Genomic DNA, 950 nt, shown 5'->3' with positions numbered 1-950 from the left:
GTAAACGTAATGAACCATAGTATCTGCGTTCAGCGTGCACCAGTAAATTGCAAATTGCACAGCTGCACATAACATAGCGTACATTGAATAGGTCAGCAAATCCACAGCCGCTGATGCAAACATCATCTGACGGTGATTTTAGAGTGCAGGAATAAATAAATTAAAAAAAACATATATTTGTTAGAAGGGAAAACATACTGTAATTCAACATAAATGTAAAATCTTATGATGGTATTTCCAGCAGCTAGAATATTCAAAGTTCAACTCCTATGTGCAAATACTTCCAGAAAGGTTTTTTTTTTTCCATTAGATATGTACATACCATCTTGTATGCGGATGACTATTGCTAGGCAAAGTGCTGTTGCATTTTATATGAAGGATCACTTGGCCAAACATTTATAATGGTAATTAAGTAGATTCTTAAAAAGCAGCAAAGGCCACCATATCTTTTACCCTGAATTTACTGCAGTAGTAAATACTATATACCGGTAGTAAACCTCACTTGCAGTATTCCCAACATGTCTATTAAACGCTCAACCTCCTTTCTGCTCTTTGCTTTTGTAGTGTTGACAGCAAGGAAAATGTGCCACAGCAGAAGGGGCCGCATTTCCACTGTGACCTGTGGTTCTGTCTGACTCTGCAGAACTGGATACTGGACTTTGGAAGACCTATTGTCATGGTAAGGAAGATCAATGCACCTTTCGCTTACAGGCAATTTAAAATAATGACATGATAAAAAAAAATTGATGGTTACCCCACATTTCATGGAGCAATGAACACCAAATGTTTTTTTGGTATCATATTGTGTTAGATAATCCTTCCTCTGGAGTGGTTTCCCCTGAACAAGCCCAGTGCTGGAGACTATTTCCACATGGCCTACAACGTCATAACACCGTTCTTCATGCTCAAGGTAAGTGTCAACACACAGAAGCGCTTTGGAGATGTATGTC

At 38.5% G+C, this 950-nt stretch overlaps 1 protein-coding gene across 1 annotated transcript in view; it reads left to right on the top strand.

Moving 5' to 3' along the window:
* Positions 1-336: 336 nt before the first annotated feature.
* Positions 337-950, top strand: part of cln6a (CLN6 transmembrane ER protein a) — a gene marked incomplete at its 5' end in the record, with an annotated part of 8,994 nt that continues 8,380 nt past the window's right edge. Inside the window, 3 exons of the mRNA XM_079216799.1 lie at positions 337-350; positions 565-679; positions 812-910. Of these exons, the coding sequence (XP_079072925.1) occupies positions 337-350; positions 565-679; positions 812-910 (228 nt within the window). The remainder of the gene's footprint in view (positions 351-564; positions 680-811; positions 911-950) is intronic.

The sequence above is a fragment of the Taurulus bubalis genome, assembly GCF_910589615.1.
Source record: "Taurulus bubalis genome assembly, chromosome: 4".
Classification (NCBI taxonomy): domain Eukaryota; kingdom Metazoa; phylum Chordata; class Actinopteri; order Perciformes; family Cottidae; genus Taurulus; species Taurulus bubalis.
This window is presented reverse-complemented; position numbering and strand designations above follow the sequence as displayed.